This window comes from Ammospiza nelsoni, chromosome 3, assembly GCF_027579445.1.
Source record: "Ammospiza nelsoni isolate bAmmNel1 chromosome 3, bAmmNel1.pri, whole genome shotgun sequence".
Classification (NCBI taxonomy): Eukaryota; Metazoa; Chordata; class Aves; order Passeriformes; family Passerellidae; genus Ammospiza; species Ammospiza nelsoni.
Window position 1 is genome coordinate 33071133 of NC_080635.1, and position 18399 is coordinate 33089531.

The window sequence follows — 18399 nt, forward strand, 5'->3', positions numbered from 1 at the left end:
ACTTTAGTAAATGAGGCTAAGCTCATGAGCATCATGGCCTGTTAAAGTGTATTAATTTCAAGTGTGCATATTTTTATAGATTGCCTTTTATATTTTTATTTTATATTTTTATTGATTGCCTTTTGAGGATGTACATTCAAATACCAGCCACCACCATTATTATATTTTTATTATTCTATATTTTTTCTTCTGTTTTTGGTTCTATTTTAAGGCCCTTCAATTTTTTAGTACTTGTGGCAAATGAAGTATGAAACAAAAAAATTGTAGTGTAAATTCACAATAATACTTTACTCGCCAGAATTATTTTACTGCAGAATTTGGGCAATAATATAGTCAGTGCAGAATTTCCTTTTCAGGTTATACTGTGTATTTTTTGACCTGATAAATGAACATACTGGGACAACAGTGAATGTCATAAATCACTTAATTCATTTGGTTTTCGTTAATTTTTCATTTTGTTAAAAGTCCTAAGTTGTTTTTTGCATTTTCTTTAGAGCACAAGTTTTTTATCACCACTTAATCATTCTTATTTGTTAAAAAAAAGTATGTCTTTTCTGTCAGTTTGCTGTTATGTAAAATTCTGTGAAAAACATCTGCCAGTTTGAAGCTTAAAGTTGCATTTTTGCATACAATGGAATCAGCATTTGTATGAAAAGAAATAATTATTTTAATCTTTAATTTGACTTGTTTTGAATGAAATTATTTCATTTACTCAGATTTTAGAGAGATAGAGATGTCTAGTTTATTAAAAAGTGCATTTTTGCAACATGACTAAGTATTGTTAGTTGAAGATAATGTCAGATAGGTTATGAAAAGGATATTTGAGGATTAATTCAGTGTTTGAGAAATCATCGTTTATGTTTTCCTGAAAGTTGCACTTATGTCACTGAATGAGCATCTCTAGTGTGGTCTCCTAAAAATGCATTTTAAAAATCTGAAGATAATTTTTAAATGCATCACAAATTAATGAATGAAACTGGAACACTTAAATACTTCAAGAAAAGATGCAAAAGGGTCCTATGTGATCCAAAGTAGAAAATTAAAAATATAGATGGTGGTTGGTGGCAATACTGAAAAAAGAATAATTGATTTAGAATAAAATTTTACTGCAGTGGTACTTCACTAATGCTTCATTTTTGTTTAAGTAAAACTTATTTTGTGTAACTGAGCTGAATATGGCTGCAGGATGGTGTTAGTGTGTTTCAGCTTATGGTGAGTATTGGTGTTTATCTTACTGAGGTTTAGCCTGCCATCTTTCCATGGCAAAGTGCCTGTTGATATTCCTGGGAGTTTGGGCAACTGCAGAACAAGACATTAAATAGTACTTTTGAAATTATGTGCAGAAGTAATAAGAACATTAAAGTTGCAAAGTTAAGCACCAGAAGTTGCCTGTTCTAACCTTAATGTAGTCTTGTTGTACATATACATTATGATAATTCTGTTCCTTGTTATACTGAAAATCTGTTTCAGATTTTCTTAAATGCAAGATTGTCATCTGTCTTTTTGCAGTTCTGTGCTCCATCTCTTGTCTCTCACATACATTGAAAAGTTAAGTACCTTGAAGAAAAACTTTCTGATCATGTGGTAAAAAGCTGTATCACAGGTGATAGGCACTGAGGGATAAAATTAACACTGCATGAGAAACAGAGCTGTCAGCAAAATGCTTTAGTTGGTGGCTTCTGTTTCTGTCCCCACAATTTCACTGTGGCCTGGATAGCAGCTACAGAACTACTTACAGCTTTCTGATAGAAGAAATGGTAACTGAAGTAACACAAAAATTACTTTGAGTAAAAATTGGGGGAAAAAAGCTGCTGATAAGGTTCCCTGCAAAAAAAAGTGAAGAAGATTCATTGATGCTGTAATTTCTCTGTAGATTAAATCCCAGTTACATTTTTGATGACCTAATGATGGACTAGACTTGACATGTTTCAGAATTCAGGACAAAGTGTATTTGTGAGACAATTATTGTTAACAGGAGAGAGAAGAGGGTTGTTTTCTGTTATATTAACATGTCTCAGATTCTGAGGGTTCATGTTTCAAACAATTACCTGAGTTTTTAAACAGAATTATCCCATAGAGTTGAGAGTATGGTCTGCTTCCAGCCTTATGTATTTTCACCACATAAATGTGGTGTGATGTGGTGTGTGACTCCCACCGAAAGATTTTGAATGAACAGTTTTTGGTGTTTCAAAAAGAATAATTTAGTTGATAAGCCTAAAATATACCTGGATTGGCTGTTTCTGAGTTGCTATTAACATGCTTTATCGGTTAGCATTTTTCTGCCATCCCTTTCTCATGAGATTGCTGTTTCTGCCACGGTCATTACCAGAATTCTAGAATATAGGTCATGCTGCAAGCACCTCCAAACATTGGTATTTTAAGATGTTTATGTATGTCCGTATATACCTAAACACATACACAAACACATGTGTGCAAGAGTGTAAAGGAGCTGATACTGGATTTTAGAATTACTGATTAAAGTAGCACAAGTAAAATTGTTCTTCAAGCCACATTTTTATTTTCTTGATACTTCTAATAGAAAGTATAAGACACCTGTGAATATTTAAAGATCCTGTCATGAAGTGACACTTCCCTATCTGAGAATTTCCCCCTGCACTTTCATGACAACTAAAATCTATAGATGTGTTCTTGAGTTCAGCCCTGAAGGTTCAACATCTGGCTGATGGAAATGAAACATTTTCACCAGAGGTTCTTGCACTTGGAATTTGCTTCCTTCTGTGGGTCTGTGTCAAAACCTGACTGAGCCTGTTTAACTCGAGGCAATGGTGTAAAGCCCATCTGTTCCTTGAAACTTTTCCCTGAAGGAGTGATCTAGAGTGTATTTATATTCCCAGCTGTGGTTGTGCTTTTTTTAAGTACTTAGCTGATGCTTTTGGACTAATTTGTAGTTTGGGTTTGTTTAAAGGTGTGCTGAATGGATGCACTTTTAAAGCAGATTTTAGGAATGTTGCAGAATTTCCCTATCTTTAACTTGTGAAGACAGTGAAGAGTTCGTCCCTGTTTACTATGAATGGAGAAATAACACCTATGAACTGCTACTGTTAAGAGGAATAGAGAATCCACTGAGACTTCTATTTAAAGTACACAAAAGTCTGAAAAGTGGAAATGCAAAGCATTTGTAACTGAATATCTTAGAGTACCTGATTTTAAAATATTCTGTCAGTGTAACAGGTTGTTATATTTTTTAGAAGGGAAGAGTATTAACAATTTTGTAGATAGTTTTGCTATCTTTACATTTGGACTTGGAATTGCCAACATAATTTGGTAGGAGGTACATGTAATACAGTAAGGTGACATTTAAATTCTAATCAAAATTTCCTTCATGAACCTTTGTTGAGTCTTCTTCAGGGGAAAAAAGTGTACAGTTAAGTAAATGGCAAAATTTTAAAAACCCCAACACTATTGAAATGGTGTTGTTTTTCTGGATGAAGAGATTGATTGCATTTGTTTGATATCACAACTGTAAGTAGTTTAGATTAACACTTTTATGGGAGGAGAAGAGACAACGTTCTTATGAAGGTGCTTCAAATGTTTGTATTGGGGTGCGGTTATGTTCATTTGTTCTTTTAGGATGTTTGAATTAATAATTTCAATAATTAAAAAGGATATTGCATCTTTTCCACATGAGGAAGCTATCACAAATAAGCTATGGTATGAGTTTAAAGCATAATAGCTATTCAGCATGAACTTCTTATGTGAACAATTTTATCTTGTACTACAAATGACCTTTCACAGTTTAGTTGACTGAAAAACATACAAGTTCCCTCCAACCCCAATGACAAATAAATATTTATGTAGGGAATTAGTGCAGAACAGTTACTACATGATAAAGCTACACTGTCAGCTTATTCTGTACTCTGCTGGCCTTCTTAAAAGCATCCTTAGAACAAAGTATAGTATTGTGTTACAGATATATTCCTACAGGTACTTGTATGTTGTATATGGACTTGAAGGAAATTATTTTTCTCAGAATTTCTATGAAAAATGTTTAAACTGCTGGCAATATGATTGGAATAACGTAAATCTAGTACGTATCACTGGACTTGAAGATGCTGGTCATGCAAACTCAACTATGGTTATTTGTAAATAAGTTAATGGACTCATCAACTTTAGTTGCTATGTTGATTTATAAGGACTAATGATATTAATAAAATAATAGGATTAACAGCAGCTGGTATGTTGAGGGTTCAGATAGAACTTCTTTTCAATAATGGTAAAATCACAAAATTGCCTTTATTCTCTTGTGTAATATTAGGTGACAAAGCTAAATGCCCCCTTTTCACTGGTTATGTAATAGGCATTAAAAAAATAAAAATAAATTAACTATCAAAGAGCTATCCTATGTCAAGCAGCTTCTGAAGATGGCCACTGTTCTGCTGCCTTTCTAGATCTCTAGCACAGGGAATTCAAACTACAAATATGGAGCCTGCTCATTTTCCACAGAAAAATGGAAAATATTTGAATGCCTGTAACTCTTAAGCTGCATGAACACAATAACATTGATTTTATATTAGAGAATTTAAATATGAAACACATTTTGACTTTTCATAAGAATGTAATTTCAAATACTTTATTTGCTTGTTTTGCAGTTTTTTTTCAAGTTACTACTTTTGTTCAAAAACAGAAATGTGCATTATTTTCAGGTGCTTTGATAACTTTTTTTTTGTCTTAAAATGTATCTCTATGCATTTCTTAAATACACTTTCTTTGGTTCTATAATTTTCTAAGAAAATAGAAAAACTGGGATTAGAGCTCAATGGGAACAAACAGCATTTGGAACAAGCCCAGCAGGATGTGACAGAAGCCAGAGAGGAGTGCCTAAAACTGACAGAACTGCTGAGTAAATCTGAGCACCAACTGCACCTCACCAGGTACCCCTTATCCTATTACATGCTGTAGTACCAATTTCATTCTGCTAATTTTTTGCCACAGGCTTCCCCACAGTTGTTGTAGATACTTGCAGTCATTGCCTACACGGGCAGCCCTCAGTTGTGTTAGAAGTGGAGATTTAAATTAGTGACTTATTAACTACAAAGTGAGTTATGAACTAGAATTTATAAAAGTGAATTAGTAGTGTGTATAAGAGGCAATGTTCAGCTCTGGTGGTGAGGTGGCATGGTTTTAGACAGGAAGAAGAGCAAGGGAGGCTGCATCCACTCTTGTTTTCTGCTATGTTTAGCAGGACAAATATATTTGAAATGTTGTTTAAGACTGTAGTGTAGATCAGCACCTTTAAGCATAGGAGTTCTCAGATGAATAACCTGAAATTTCTTCAGCAGAATGACCAGGAATATGTATATAAATATATAAATGCACATAATTTTTCTGTATGAGGTAAGCTCAAGTACGTGAGGAGGGTGTTTCAGTCTCATGCTCAGTGAAGATACAGTACAATGCATTGTGTAATGAAAGACTTCCCCTGAGCCTATTCTATCCTTGAGTATAGTTCCCAATGTCTTTTGCTGCACTATTCATTACATCTTTCTAGAAAACTCCAGAAGGCTGACATGCCAATTATTCATTGCAACTTGAGTTTGGGTAACTGCAGAACTTTTTTCCTTTTGCCTTGGAAAATGCTATTGTCCAACTGTTTGCAGGCTTTTTGTTGTGTGTGTGAGTTTTTTGTTCCCTTGCCCTGCTCCCCCCAGGAATGAACATCCATAAACAAATCTGACAGCTTTCACTCAGTACTTAGGGGAAAAAGTTAAGTTAGTTTAAATTTTTCATAGGGGGGAAAAAAAGCTTAGATTTTTATCACTTAACAGAAGTCTGTGTGTTTATCCAAGTCTTGTACTTTTTGGGCTTTGTGAGAATTCTGCCATTGAGTAAATGGAAATAAAATAGAGCCTTGTCTAAACTATTAAATTCAATGAATCATTTTTTTATTCAGCTAAATTTCTGTGTAATTCAGAGCACGGTGGTTTAACAGATGGAAGAAAGTACCACTCTAACAGCCTGTATTTAGAGAAAAAAATATGCTAGAGGTTAATGAACTTGAAAAAAGTTTTGGGTGAGTTGTTAAGATATCTAAAGTTTGGATTTAGCAGAACTTTATTAATAATGATTTGTTGTGATAGCTAACCAAATGGCTTTACCACGCTCCTTTTAGCAAAGGCTGATTATATGCAATAAAGCTCTGGATATCTTGGAGGAAATCTGACTAGCGAATCTATAATTTTAATTTTTTTTTTTGTGAAAATACTCAAAATGTAAAAATGAGCACTATTGCCTGCTTTTACATAGCAAAGTAATTAAAGCTGGATACCTAACATAGAGATGATTTAGGTAGCTTTTTGATATACAGTCTCTGACTCGGAAAGTTTCTGGGATGCAAATCATTAGAGGCTGGGAACAGTGTTTTGGGCAAGTAATGCTCTGTGCTAGCCCTGTTCTCTTACAATTCCACAGATGCACGCTTTTTGAGACAGATGCTGAACTGCCATGGCTCCTCTGACCTAGTGCAGACACTCTTCTGCAAGGTCCTGATCTCCTTGGAGTTTTATTGGTTGTTTGGGGTTTTTTTTGTGGTTTTGGGAGATTTGGTTGGTTGGTTGGATTTTATTTTTTTGGGGTTGAGTTGGTTTTTTTTTTTTGTATTACTGTGTGTTTGTGTTTGGCATCTCCTTACAAGAATTGAAATGTTTTCTATGCTGATGTGTATTTATTGGAAAAATTAAAATGATGAGGCATGGAAAATAGGTTCAGGTTTTTTTTCTTGACATTCCCCAAATTCTACAACACTGTGCACATTTTTTTTTTCTCTGTACACTTGGAGCGTCTGTCTGCTTTCAAAAAATGCATTAGGTGATGCTGCTTGAAGAACGGGGAAAAAGAGATGAGCAATTAGTTGCTCCTGATCTGTTACCTGTTTACCCCTTGAACTTAAATCCATAGGGCAGGGTTTGAAGTGTTCTCATAGTGTCACCTGTTTTCCCTGCCTTGCAGAGGGAAACATCCCCTACTGAAATGACACTTGTCCTTAGCCTGTACTTCCTCTCAGCTCACCTCCTGGCAGAACAGGTTTTCCGTGCTAGTGAAGGTATAAAAGTTACATGTCTCTAGGGGCATTAGTTTTGCATTTTGAACTCAGTATGTTTTTCATGGATTGGTACATCCATAATTGTTGCATGTAGATTATATTCACTTACTGTTTGCCTTCTTTCATTTATTCCCTTCACCTCAAATGGCAACTGTGTCAGTGAAAATACTTGAAGGGTAGGGGTAATAGCAATCCTATGGGGGTTGGAGACTCATTTACTGTGGCACTTGCCAAGGAAAACAGATTTTAAGCTCTAGAGTCCTGCCTGTGGGAGGTTGCTGCAGAAATTGCACTGATTTAGTGCATCTCTAGGGTATTCTGGCCTTGGCCTCGTCTTGCTGATTCTCTTCTTTTCAGGAGAGGACCAGCTGGTTCACTCCAAGTCTTCTCACAACGCTGGAGTTGAGGGAGGCCTGTACTGCTGTTACACCATTGTGGATAGTCTTTCTGTTGCCTTGCATGACCTGTCTGTGCTGTTCTGGCAGAAATAAGAGGTAGCTGAGAAGATACAGAAAGAATTCTTTGTTTTGTATGAATTATTGCATTACTAAGGAGAAAAGTGGATCACTAATCCACTGATTCTAAGTTTCGATATTGTAAATAAATATGATTATAAATTAATACAGAAACTTTGGATTTTAATGTATAAAAATGAGATAAATGTATATGAAAGGAATTAATGAGAAAAAAAAACATGCAGTCTGTGTCATAATGAGAAAAGAAAGTACTCTGCAGAACAGCACTCTTCTCCAGGAGTCCTACTTCTTTGCTGTATCCTAGTTTTCAGACACTGTTGATTGATTACCAACTAAACAGCTTCTAAGTTAACAAAATGTACTTGTTAAAAAGGAAGAAAAAAAGGTTACAATTAGCTATTCTAAACCATTGCCACGGAGTTTAAAATTGCCTTTTCCTGTCACCTTTCTTCCTGGAGCAATATGTTGCTTAGAAATACTTGCTATTAACATGCACTTTCTGCTATTGAATCTAGTTAGTAATTCTAATTTGTATGTCTTCAAAAGACAGGGGAAATGCAGAACTTCTACTGTGTAGTTTTGCTTGTCAGTCATGTAACTTTGCAGATGTCACCATGCTATGAGACTGACCATGATTGTTTAAAGTTTTCTTGAGGGTTTCTTTTGCCCTAGTTTCAGCCTTGAGGTTACTGTAGTAGGAGATTCTCACAAAATTAGTTCTTAAGTCAAATTGCTCTTACTTTGGCAAGGTTAGGTCTTGCTAATTAAACTTACCTGAAGCCCTTCTTCAAAGGGTAGAAAACATAAAGATCTATTGTTCTTAGTTAACGAGAAAATAGTAATGAAAAATCATGTCAATATGCTCATTGAAAAGATCATATAAAAGATGCAACATGTTAACAATTTGTCCAGATCTTGGTGTGCCATCTAATGAAAAAAGTATTTTTCACTATTCTTGTGTAACAGAATCATCATTAAAAAACATTCTTCTTTTTCATTCAAACCAGATCTGGAGGTATTATTTGTTTCAGTTGCAGTCAGTAGTAGTTCCTGTTCACATACACCAAACAAGTTAAAGAAATTCTAAGAAGTGAGGGAATCACCAAATTTCAAAATTGCAATTTTATTATGTCATCATGCATCTTCTCAGGGATGAAGAGATATACATGTAGATAGATAGATAGATAGATAGATAGATAGATAGATAGATAGATAGATAGATAGATGGCTCAAGATATTTTTGACTGAAATGTCATTTGAAATTTGATAGGAAATAGAATTGACTAGAATAGAAGCAGATTTAGTTTAGTTTAAAATGTATTATTCTTGTTTGCTTATAGGAAACACTAAGAACTTCTTAAGGTCAGCTTGTTGGTAGGGCAAAATTACTAAATGAACATGTGCTTTCACGTTCAGGTGAGCCACCAAGCTGCCCTAAATCCCCTCTTGAGAGACTGAAGTTTATATTACAGTGAGACAGTGGGTATTGTTTTGCTTGATTATTGTTTTTCACCCATTATGTGATATTTCTTCCCTGTTTATGACAGTGATATGATTTCCAGAAAGCAGCATACCTAATATCAACTGGGTTTTAGCCGTGCTATAGTCATCCTACTGTGCATGGGTGATTCTTGCTAGTTTCAGTGATTCCATTAAGACTAATTTCTATTACATGTACAATAAGTAAAGCATATACTCTCCCAGATTAATGTGGCATTATTTAATCTCTGAAGCTCTGGTGTTGAGCTGTATGTCATCACCAGTTTTTCTTGTTAGAATTTGCAGCCTGCCCTCATTCATTGTTCTCCCTATTTAAGCTAACTATTAACTGATAAAACATAAACTTCCTGGTGGTTATACACAGCCTTCTAGGGAGTTGCACAATACTTAGTATTTATTGTGGTTTTTTTTTTCTAGTAGTATCTATGAGTTAGCAACATGCTTAATACCATGCCTTTTCCAACAATTCTAGCACCTCAGAGTCCATCATTTATGCTGGGAAGTTTTGGAGAAACGCTGTTACTAATATTAAATGACTGAGATATGCTCAATCTACTCAGACTGACTAACTGATGAAAGTAGCAACAGCACTAGAATTGCAGGTGTGGGGGGAGGAAGCAGAAATAAGGTGTAACCAGTGATTGATTTCTAATTTAAAAAAAAAAAAATATGCAAAAGCATTATTTTAAAATGCAGGGATGAGTGATAACATGAAACAACTCTAACTAATAAACTTTTTAGATTCTGCTTTGTATGTTTATTTTTCATTAAATGTAGGGATGGTTGCGACTATGTTGTTGTGATTCAGTCAACATTTATTTCTATCTGGTTTTCATATACAAAGGCATCAGGATGCCAGAAAATAAACTGTTAACGGAGAATTAACTTCTTTGGCACGCTTTCATACTTATCTTCCAAATTAAAGAAAATGAAATAGGCAGAAGCAGAGTGTAGATTACCTCCTTTTTGTCAAAAATGGTGGGAATTTGAAAATTAATAATAAAAAAGGGAACAGATGCAGTAACATGCCAGAGGGAGATTAATGTGGAGAGTAAAATCTGTGAGCAACAAAACTGAAGCAAACTGAATCAGTGGGAGGTGGTTGTACAATCAAAATCAGGATAAAAGAGAAATTACAAACAACCCTGCACTTGTCAAAGTAGTAGTAATGAAATCCTGACTCTGCCAGCAGCGAGAACCTGTGTTAGCACTTTGGGGTAAGGCCGGGAGCCGGGTGCCAGGTAGGAGGGCAGCGCGAGGCTGCTGGGCGGCAGCCATCGCGTGTGGAACAGATGGCGGGGAAAGCTGGCCGGGGAGGGGCTCCTTCGCACAGCTAATCAGACAGTAACGGATAGGGCAGCTGGGAGGACTGACCACCGCCAGGCGAGCGGCGGGGTAGCCGCAGCCGTGCGCGATGTGTGCAGTGGTGTGCCCGCCGGCCGCACGCCAGACCTTCCAAGGTCTTTTCGGTGCCCAAGTTGGGAGGCGGGCGGAGACGGGCCCTCGGCGACCTCCGCGGCGTCGAGCGCGTCCCGCCGGCGGCATCGCGCCCCCTCCTTGCTCAGAAACGCGGGGCTTTGCTCTCGGCCCTGCCCTGTGCCGAGGTTGCGTGGTTTCGTGCCTTGCCGTACCGGTACGGCGAACGGGAATGTGGCGAGGGACAGAACTGCGAAAGCACGTGGGTCCGGGGCCTGATCCGGGAAAGCGATAACGAAACTTTGCTCCCGTGGAAAGGCGGGAGAGCCGTAGGTCGGCACCTTCCCACAGGGCTGGGCCCCTCCAATGAATGGAACGCGTTTTCTGATGTTTTATTTTCGCTCGGAGGAGGCACTTCCCTGCTCCTAAGTGAGAGCTTGAGAGGAATGAATGGAGGTCCGAGCCTTCTGATCCTGAGACATGAATAATTTGACTCACGTAAAAAGTAAAGATCAATAGGATTTCTTGTGCAAGTAAGAGGTAGTCATGTGTGAGAGGATTGCGAGGTCATGCCCGGTGTTGATGACTGTCAGCTTGAAAGAGAAATGAACAAAATTTTATCGAGGAAAAGAGGGAAATAAAATCATTACCTATTACTACCTGTGTTTGTTTGATCGGGATATGTGATACTCTTTTAGACAATTTGAACCAAAAAAACCAAAGTGTCCTGCACCTGCTTTTTGAACTTATGTGTATCCTGTCTGCAGAAGGTTTATAGTTTGGCTCAATTATCCATTTTGAGCAGGGAGGGGAGGAAACATTACAGGGATTTGAAATAGGTAGTATAACATAGCCATATGCTATTTATGCAGCAGTTTCTGAAATAAATCTAATTTGGTGCTGTCAAAAAAAATTAGACTTATTTGCTATAGCAGCAGATTAGTAAATGATTGTGGTAGCTTTGAAAGTTGTCATTCACTCTGCTTTACTTGCAACTGAATCTTGTAGAGCCTTTTTTTTGTTCCCCCTTCCTTTTCCCCTGAGCAATTCCGTAAAATCTGAGTTCTTTGTCCAGCAGCTGTAGAAACTGCAAATATTTTCACTACTGAAAAGAAGGGCTTGCTTTAAGGGAATTGAAGAAGGAGGTGGAAGAAAGAATAGCCTCTATTGTTAACAATCATATGAATGCATATGTGGAAAAATCAATAAAGTGGTGGGGGATAAATTTTTCCCTTGCCTACAGGTTTTCATAGTGCAGCTGAAATTGTTTATCTGATTATACAGCATGTAGATAAATTAGCTGTTCTGCGTTATTATAGAAGGTAAAATATTTTACCTGCCACGATAAGACCATATGCTGCTTTATGAAGACTGATACTGAGTGATTTGAAATAAATCGGTTCTGTCGTCTTCTGGCAGGGCGTTGTAAAATTTTCTAAGCTGATACACTTTGTGTCAAGATAACACACAATTATTTTAATATAATTTTATTTAATATTTAAACGTATTTAAGTGATTGTACAAACATGTAAAGGCCATTGATAAATTTTATAAGGGAAGGGAAGGAAAGGAAATGTAAGTGAAGGAGTAAAGAACAAATACAAAATCGTGTTAATTTTGAACATTAAGTGTTTATAAATTACTATTAATTTTAAATTAGTTTTAACATGGTTTACAATTGTATTTATTGTCCTACAATAAATATTTCTTAAGCAAAAGACAATAATACATGTTCAGATTTTAGTATTAGATTCATCTAAATTTTTTTTCACGGCATTTAAACTGCAACTGGTCACATCAATGATCACATCAGGTTGTTGAGGCAGCTAAATTGCTACTGCATGTAGAGTGTGGTTCAGGAGCAGTGACAATACTTAAAGTGCTTTGGAGCGAGCGTGAATTCAGATGAAACACTGAAGAGTCTAACTGCTGCAGAAAACAAACATCTTTATAAGGTCTTTGTTTTGAGCAGTTATTATTCAGCATTAACAGTAATAAGTTCATGAGTGTGTATCAAATATTTACTTTGGTCTCATTCAAATTAGGTATTTTATTTGTGTGACTAATGACAACAGGATAATGATTTATTTTTTTTGAACCAAAGAAGTCTTTCAGATACATGTATTCAAGGCTGCTGGATTTTTTGCTGAATTTGCTACTGGAAAAAATGGTTCTGATTTTTATAATTATTTCTGACTTGTTCTAAAGCTTTTCTCTCAAGTACATCGAAAGTCTGTTTTCACAATAAGCTAAAATGTACTTTTTCTGTCAGCATTTGGTATTTGTGAACTTCAACAATTTTAAAAGCTGTCTTGTGCTTTCAGAAGTATATTCAGAGTTGTTTATTTTGTTCAGTCACAGCAGTTGATTTGTGGGTATTTTTCCTTTACTGTGCAAAATTCTTCTCCTTAAGTTCTTGCCTAGAAAAAAAAATCAACAGAGAACCCAAAAGGTTGTCAGCTGGAGACTTTATCCAACTTCGCATTGAAGAGCATCAGCCTGTAGGTTGTCATTGCTGGAGAAAGTAGCTGGTGGATGGAAGGAGGAAGAAAAAGAAATGACCTGAGCACGGCAGCCTTGGCCGCCCGGCTGCTCTCCTTGCTGAGCCCTCGTGCAGCGCCCTTGTGCTGGGGCAGGAGAGCCTGAGCTGGACGTGCCCGTCCTGAGCGAGCGGATGAGCTGCTGCCGGCTGCCTGACAGGGCTCAACTCCTCGCCCTGGCTGAGCTGGCAGCATGGCAAGGTCAATAGTGTGCTGCTCTTGGTTGCCCCTGTGGATTTGGTGGTTTGCATGTCAAAGTATAGTTTTGTAGCAACAGGAGCAACTTTTCACGATTAGCTTCTCCCTGTTGGTCAGTTGGCTTCTACAGGACTTAAATCACTGTGGAGTTAAAGTGTCTCTGTAGTCAGGTGGGACACTGCTGCATCCTCTTTTTGTACCAGGGTTCCTCTTCTATTTCCAGTGCATCTGTTCACCTGTATCTGGTTTCCTATGGAAGAAGACCATGGCGTAAGAAATTACTTCCTTGCAAATGCAGGGACTAATCCCCATAGAAGTGATAGATCAGTATTAAGATTTTATTCAGCTAAACTTGGGCAGTATTTGTCAATGCAATTTTCATTGAAGTGAAATTCAGACCTAATGTAAGTACAAATGCAATTCTGCTAATGAGATTGGATTACCTCCTGGATTTGATCCAGAAAACTTCACTATAAATTAATTTTTGGTAAAGAGGTAGTAAAATGGGTGGTTTATTGTAATTGTGTACAAAACTTCAAATATTTATCTTTTAGTATTGTATTTATCTTGTGAAGGGTTATCTTTTTTTTGAAGGATACCAAGGTGTGCTGTGAAATTGAAGTTATTTCTTGTTTTAGAAGAATGAGACTGTCAAGGAGGTTAGTTAATAATTCAGGAATTTTTGCTTATTAGATTCTATTCCTGAAAAGAAATATGGACACAGGAATTGCTAAAAATAATGTATCCTGTTAACAATAAGAATTTAATTTCAGCCTGTCTTTACAATTTACCTCAATGTGGAAGACAGTATTCTAACAAAGAGTTGCATATGTGTGTTCTACAAGGCTTGAAAACAAGAAAAGAATATTAAGGATTTTTTTTCTTTAAATAGTGTTGCATTTGAAACATCAGTAGGTAAAGAAAAAAAAAAGCTGCAGATTAAATAATTTTAAATGAGTGCTCTTGACCACTTTAAGATTTTACTGTAAACTTACTCATTCAACTGTTCCCATTTTCTCTTTGTATTTTTAGTCAATATCTCTGTTACATAGAGTCAGAGTCAAGCCTTCATTTATTATTTTATTTGTAATATTTTTATTAGCCTTTTCCACTTCTTCATATAGCTCTGCAAAGTCTTTCTCAGATTGTGCTAGCCCTAGCAAGAAGGAGCAGATAAATGTATTTGAAGAAAAACACATTAGCTGTTGGAGTTAACAAATAATTATTAAAAGCTATTCTTTTGCTCCTTACTATTTCTCCTATACCCCAAACTGATCTTCACAAATACAGGACTGTAAAGAACTTCATCTGCTGCTGGTTAGCAGAAGTGGATTTAAATCTACACCGACAGTTCATTTGACAATGACCTTGAGGGGCTTTGCTTCTTGAAGAAGAAAGCAGAAGCTTGCGGTAAACAAAGTTCACTTCTGACAGATGGATTGAATGACAGAAAGGTTGCGAGTGCCAGAATAGCCCTGGCAGAGGAGGAAATGTTCAGTGGAATCCAACAGGAGAGGAGGTGTGAACAGGTGCAGGGTTGCTGACGGAAGGGGAACCAGATGGAAGGAGCCAGAGCCAGTTTATTTAAAGGAAAAGGCAGAAAACACTGAAAGGCTGTGCGATCAGTGGCTAAAAGTGTGCATGGAAGAAGGTAAAAATTCACAAAGCAAAACTGCACAGTGGGATATCTAGCACTTAGCATAATGGTAGTAATTTGTGAGTTTCGTTTTAAAGTTGCTATTGAAATATGTTTCTTCCTTACTCTTGACAGCATAAAGAAGAGATTTATAACCTGTCCAAAAGGGAAAAAAACCCCAAAAAACCTAACAAAACCACCACCAAAAACTTCAACTGTTATGCTCCCTGTCCATTATTTCTAATATTGCAGGCATCTAATACTGCAGGCAGTTACAATCAAAATAATATTAAAATTATGCCACAGCTGAACAAATGAATAAAAGGCATATAAGGCTGGATTTTTTATTTTTTTAATTCACTTGTTTGTATCTAGCTCTTGTGACATGTGGGCAGATGAGCATGGTTTTCATTAGGATGTTTTTGTAAGATCTAGAGCAAATCAACAATAGTCAAGTACAGTGTAATGTTAGCACAGTATTTCTCATCTTTTTTGCTTTTGGTCATAAGTCTGTCAGTTTGCTGGAATGTGTGGTAGCTTGCTGTAGGATGGGGTAGAAATCTAGCTTACCCTAGATCAAATTCCCTGAAAATCAAATATTGTCTTTCAAATTGTCATCCTGAGGAAATGCTTTGTTCTGTCAAACGATTCTGCTTCTTCCCAAGCTGTTCTTGTGAGGTTTGGTCCTTTGGAGGCAGGAAAAAAAACATTCCTTAACTTCTTCTCAATTTCAGCAATAGTAGGGGATAATTATCACCTTGCACATATCAGGCCTGTGGCACCTTAAGTGCAGGTTGTGTGTCCATACCTGCCGTGTGAGAAATGCAGGTAAGTGTGGAGCAGTCACTCCCAGTGCATCTGTGATCGACTGGATCGTTCAGCTGTGCTGGGCTGATCCGGATCAGGTGTGAGCACACAGGCACTTTCCTTTTTAATTAGCTAGAGCATGCAACGCCGTGTTTGTGCTGACTTTATGCCAGCTGCAGGAAGGACAGATGATACCTGATTCAGCATAAAGCTTGCTGGTACAAAGTTAACGTACCAAAAACATTGGGTTTTTGAACAAATTTAAATTGGCAGAGTGAGTTCATAGCAGATCAGGTCTCTGCATCATTTAGCTGCATCATTTTTTGATTCAATGGTAGGAGCCTGATGGTTGGATTTACTGTATTAACAAGCTGGCCTTGAAGTACAGTCACAGTTATCTGAACCTGGTCTGAGCCTATGCTGTTGCTGAAAAGCAAGTCCCTAGAGTGGCAATATAGAGATATGTTTGGCCACATTTGCCAGGTCCTTGCTTCTGCTGCCACTGAAGACAGGCACCTGTGTGATCAGGTTATTCAGGGAATTATTCAGATGGAAAAAGAATAATTTCTTGAAGAATAGGTTTTGTAAGTGCTCATTTTAAGAGGATGAAAAGAAGGACCACACCTCTTATATTGACATTGTCTGCCTTAAATGTGTCCTGAAGCTTCATTGTAAGAGGCTGCTGGTGCCAAATTCAAGAATCACCATAAATCAAGAAAATTACTCCTTTTTTAAATACAGGGAAAATAATTGGCATAAATTTGTTTATACAAAACACATACCTGTAAAAATCTTCTGTGTTAAGCAATCATTTCAACATACAGTTATTTGTAAAAGTAGCTTGTGGAACAAAGAATATTCTAGAGAAACGTGCAATATTGGAAGTGCTCAGGCTATGTACTAAGACTTCACAGAGATCACTTCTCTCTATGCTGTATTTAATTGTGTGTTTCTATAGGGACTTAGGAGCCAAATACTTCACAATCTGATGGTAATAGTCATGAGAGAATGGATATTTACTCACAAGCCTCATATCTTGATGGCAAATCTTATAAATGTGCCAGAAAATTCAGATTTTGATTCCAAGTCAGTATGTTTGACCTAATATGAAATGTTAATTACTGTTAGAGGCACTTTTTTCTTCTCTAACATTGAAATAGAGAGAAGCTATTGATAATAATTGGTTGTGACTTGAAATACAGAGGACTATTGAGATTGAAGAGAACTTATTGAGGAACTGGTGGTTTTCTGGGTATATCTTGATGGCTATAATGCCAAAAGAGTAAAATCATGTTATAGGCTAGGTGTTTGCAAATTCTTACTGTTATGTTGAATGTAAAGTAAGAAATCCAGTCCTTTCATTTTGTTAACTGATCTCACAGATAGAAGTAGAGATGTAGAAATTAACTGTGTTCAAGGTTCTTTACCGTATGTCTGTTCCTGTGGCCCTAGATTTTCATCTTTCTCATGCCTACCTATACCTCCAGTTAGTTGTAATAACTTCTAAGTACATTTCAAGTATGGTGAGCAAGAATAGGAATTTTTTTCACTTGCAGTCATTACTGTATAGTTTCTTCTGATGCCTCAGTAAGGCTTAAAGGGCAAAGTGGAAATTTTGGACTGAAGTGTTTAATTGTTTCTGTAGACTTCTTGTTATTATATAAAGTGGAAATACATATAGAAGTTATAAAGCAGTTCCCGTGGTGTGGCTGCATCCTAAATAGAGAGTTATGGGGGAAAAAAAATCAGTGGGTACAAGAAAATCATATGCACTGTCTTCTGTTTCAGCAAAATTTAAATTCTTATTACTTGAACTCTGGGAATGGGGATACAGGTGACAAGTTGTCTCTTGATGAGGTTGGGAATCTATATAGAGCTTAACCTTTTCTTTTATTGCCCCCCCCAAAAGTGTTTCTTATTATTTGAAGTGTTTTTATGAAACAGTAGTAGCAGCCTGGAAGAGTTGTTTTTTCCAGTCTTTCATCTCAAGTAGGGTAGTGAAATTTCATTTAGTTTCATTAACATACTTTAAATGTATTTCTACTTTCAAGTTATTTCTGTAGCACCTTCGAACTTCTTAGATCTATATTTGAAGAGCTGGATCAATTTAAATGCTGAATTTTTCACACCTTGACCTTTACATTACTTTTCTAATTGCATTTAATGCTTCTCATGGTTCTCATTGCTTCTCATGGTTATGAGAAGAAAGCCCTGACATGTCATTATTTTAGGAAACTGTATTTCTCAAGTAATACATGAAACAAGATTTAAGTTTTGTTTGTTTTGTTGGGTTTTTTGAGCCTCAGTTCTCATGAATAGGCCCACATGTATCCTGAGAAATGATGCAGTCCTTCGAATTCACCAGTTAATTTCATAGTTGGGTTTCTTCAAAATTTGACCATGCAAATATAGATTTTACTGAAGCTCACCAAACACAGTGTGCTGGCTGGGGCAGTTTCCAGAAACTTGAGCTTTCTGCTGAGAAGACCTGGCAGCAACTCCAGAATCAGCATCCAGTCAGCTCCCAGAAACTGACAAAAAGAGCAACTCAGTGGGTAATTCCCTCAATGGGATACAGGAAGGGCAATTTTTCAGCTCCTTGGAAAGGTTTAAAGAAATGACCTGATCATGATGCTTGTAAAAGATACTTCTACATAATTCTTGAGGAAGCCTGCACTCATATGTATGTTTTAAGTTATTTTTTGCAATAAGAAGAATAATTCATTTCATGTCTTTCTTTTGCCTTGTAAGAACACTAAGAGCCAT

The 18399-nt window shown here is 36.7% G+C and overlaps 1 protein-coding gene across 3 annotated transcripts in view; it reads left to right on the forward strand.

The window, feature by feature from the left end:
* The window catches only part of SDCCAG8 (SHH signaling and ciliogenesis regulator SDCCAG8), a 104762-nt gene that overhangs the window by 32925 nt on the left and 53438 nt on the right, over positions 1–18399 (forward strand). For all 3 annotated transcript variants that reach the window (XR_009418014.1, XM_059467290.1, XM_059467291.1), the window contains exon 13: positions 4750–4892. Coding sequence is in view for 2 of the 3 variants with exons in the window: in XM_059467290.1 (XP_059323273.1) it covers positions 4750–4892 (143 nt within the window). In the remaining variant the exon portion in view is untranslated. The remainder of the gene's footprint in view (positions 1–4749; positions 4893–18399) is intronic.